Source organism: Penaeus japonicus, unplaced genomic scaffold, assembly GCF_977035675.1.
Source record: "Penaeus japonicus unplaced genomic scaffold, GWHDUDI00000001_assembly GWHDUDI00000027, whole genome shotgun sequence".
NCBI classification, from domain to species: domain Eukaryota; kingdom Metazoa; phylum Arthropoda; class Malacostraca; order Decapoda; family Penaeidae; genus Penaeus; species Penaeus japonicus.
In genome coordinates this window covers 12,678,946-12,681,445 of record NW_028234429.1, presented here as the reverse complement: position 1 = coordinate 12,681,445, position 2,500 = coordinate 12,678,946, and the positions used below count along the sequence as shown (strand labels likewise).

Sequence of the window (2,500 nt, the reverse complement as noted above, 5' to 3'; positions counted from 1 at the left end):
AAGGAGCTTCGGTTAAGACTATTTCGGGTGATAGTTTTCGAAGAAGGAAAAGTTAGAATTAAGTAACCTCTCTGTCCAGATTCTGTTGATGGAAGTTTTCTGAATTCTGCAGCTGAACAAGGAACATCGTCGCCCTGTTTCCTGATTAAGTCCACTAGAGTGAATTGTTATGTATTGGGTATACAAACAAACTAACAAAAACATCTTCAAAAGGAACAGCAACAATAAACCATCGAAAATATCTTCCAATCAACTGAAAGCTGTTTTTTTTTTTTTTCTACATTACCATAGAAAGTATTTCAGAACATGTCATCCAAACTCACAGCAGTAATGCGGCCCCGTGGTTGTGGAGACATAGAGCGAGATCGGCTCGGTCTTGTTCCCTTGCCAGGCGTCTGCGTGGAGGCCCATGGGAGCGCAACGCGTGCCGTCTTCTCCGCAGCTGTGGCACTTACCCTGGGGGAAGAAAATGTGTGGAGTCATTGTCGTGTTTTTTTTTTTTTTTCTTTTTTTTTTTTTTTTGTCTACTTCGGAAATTGCGAGGTACGGAAGGCTAATGGAAAAAAAAACAAGATGATGATTGCTTATATAAAGATGTACAGATCTTAGGCAAGACCTTGTACTTTTAGGATAGTGATATATATGCTTCATCAGCCAGACACACACACAGAAACACACACACACACGCGCGCGCGCACACACACAAACAAACACACACACGCACACACAAACACAACCCAACAAATGAACACACAGCCTCTCCTCCACACACACATCCGACACCATTACAGCCAAGGAAATAAAGCCCCAGGTACTCACAGCCATATAACTATCGTAAGAAGAGCACTCGAAAGCCAGGTAAGGGCAGGGCGAGAGGATGGAGTCGGTGAAGAGTTTCGGGGCTCTGTTGTGGCTGCAGGCAATGAACTCCTTCTGTGCCGCGTCCAGGCCTTGAAGGTACGAAGGGAAAAGGGTGTTTAGATGTGGAGGTAGAGAGATGGTTAGATATGTGGAGAGACGGATTAACTGAATGATGTAGAGAGATAGAGAGGGATGGGGGAGGGAGAAGGAGAGAGAGAGGGAGTAGGAGAGGGAATGGGAAAGGGAAAGGAGAAGGAGTGAGAGTGAGAGAGAGAGAACCTATGTAGATATAGATTAGGTATATGAATCTGTAGATGATTATAGATGATTAGATCGATAGATAGATACACATTGATAGAAAAAACAAGCCGAGAGACGGATTACATCGTTGTGACTTTCTTAATCACTCAAAGGACTTCATCAAACCATTCACAATTAAGTTTTTTTTTAACAAAATTGTCTAGATTAAGTTGTGTAAGCATTATGACTACTATTCCTTATGTCTTCCATTGGTGTTTAATATATATTATATCCATTATCTTTCATTCCTTATTTTTCATACTGTCTCACCCTCGAGGAAATCCTGGCCATCCGTGAGCGCCGTGAGCGGAATGCGGGTGAGGGAGTCGCAACCCGGCTGCTGTCGTCCGCCGTTCGGGTAGAAGTCAAGGTGGCCAACTTGTTGCTCTAGCCCGTAGCCTGTGTCCCGTGAGAGTTGTAAAACGTAGTATGAAAAAAGGATTCAGTGAGTAAATCTAATAGAAAAAGAACGTTGTTATGCTGTGTGAGAAAAAGAATCGGTAGGCTAGAATTACTCTCGTGCCCCCAGGGAATACTTCCCGCGTCTGGTTCTCTTTTGTTTTTTGTCTCTTTGTTTCGCGCCTAAATTAAAGTGAGAAAAGCGGCTAGATCCATTGTCTATGGCAGTCAGATTGGGTTTGACTTTAACTGAGTCGTAGTTTGGATTCCCAAATACTTAATTAAAGAGAAAAAAAAACAATAATGATAAGCCCGCTCTACCCCCAAAAAATGTGAAAGAAGAAGGAATCCAACCCTTTATTTGCAAAAAAACAGATTCGTTAAAATATCCATCATAGTCCCCCATGCTTTCTAACTTGCATATGATACAAAAACAAATGCAAAGATCCTCACCGAGACTGAAAATCGAATCCATATCGGTGTGAATTACGTCGACGAAGAGAGCATCCGAAGGGTCGAGGCGAACGCGGGTCGGAAGGTACTGGAAGAAGGGCTCAGCCGGATCCAGGCCGGTGATCCTGCCTAATCCTGGTACCCGCTCGCCGGCGTATCCTGAAGTCAAGTCCGGCCCATTGGAGTGTTTGTTGTGCGGAGGTAGATGGATAGGTAGATAGGTAGGTTGTAGGTTATTGTTATGGATTGAAGGTGATGTTTTTTTAAGATAACAATCTTAACAATGTAAAAAAGAAATATATCCACGCATATATAAAGTAATAACATTGTTTAATTAATCATATCAGAAGGTGAAAACTTAACGGACTCATTGTCCTGCGATACCAGATAGAAACTTTTAATATGTAATAAGCAATTTGCATATGCATTTTACCTTACATACATTATATTGATTTTTTACATTTTCTACCGCCATAAGGTAAGTCAA

The 2,500-nt window shown here is 42.0% G+C and overlaps 1 protein-coding gene across 6 annotated transcripts in view; it reads right to left on the bottom strand.

The window, feature by feature from the left end:
* LOC122260609 (pancreatic triacylglycerol lipase) overlaps positions 1–2,500 on the bottom strand; it is a 33,618-nt gene that overhangs the window by 1,328 nt on the left and 29,790 nt on the right. For all 6 annotated transcript variants that reach the window (XM_086552609.1, XM_043027977.2, XM_043027993.2 and 3 more), the window contains exons 5-8: positions 2,014–2,172; positions 1,432–1,560; positions 820–950; positions 324–456 (exon numbers count right to left, since the gene is read on the bottom strand). In XM_086552609.1, the coding sequence (XP_086408735.1) occupies positions 324–456; positions 820–950; positions 1,432–1,560; positions 2,014–2,172 (552 nt within the window). The remainder of the gene's footprint in view (positions 1–323; positions 457–819; positions 951–1,431; positions 1,561–2,013; positions 2,173–2,500) is intronic.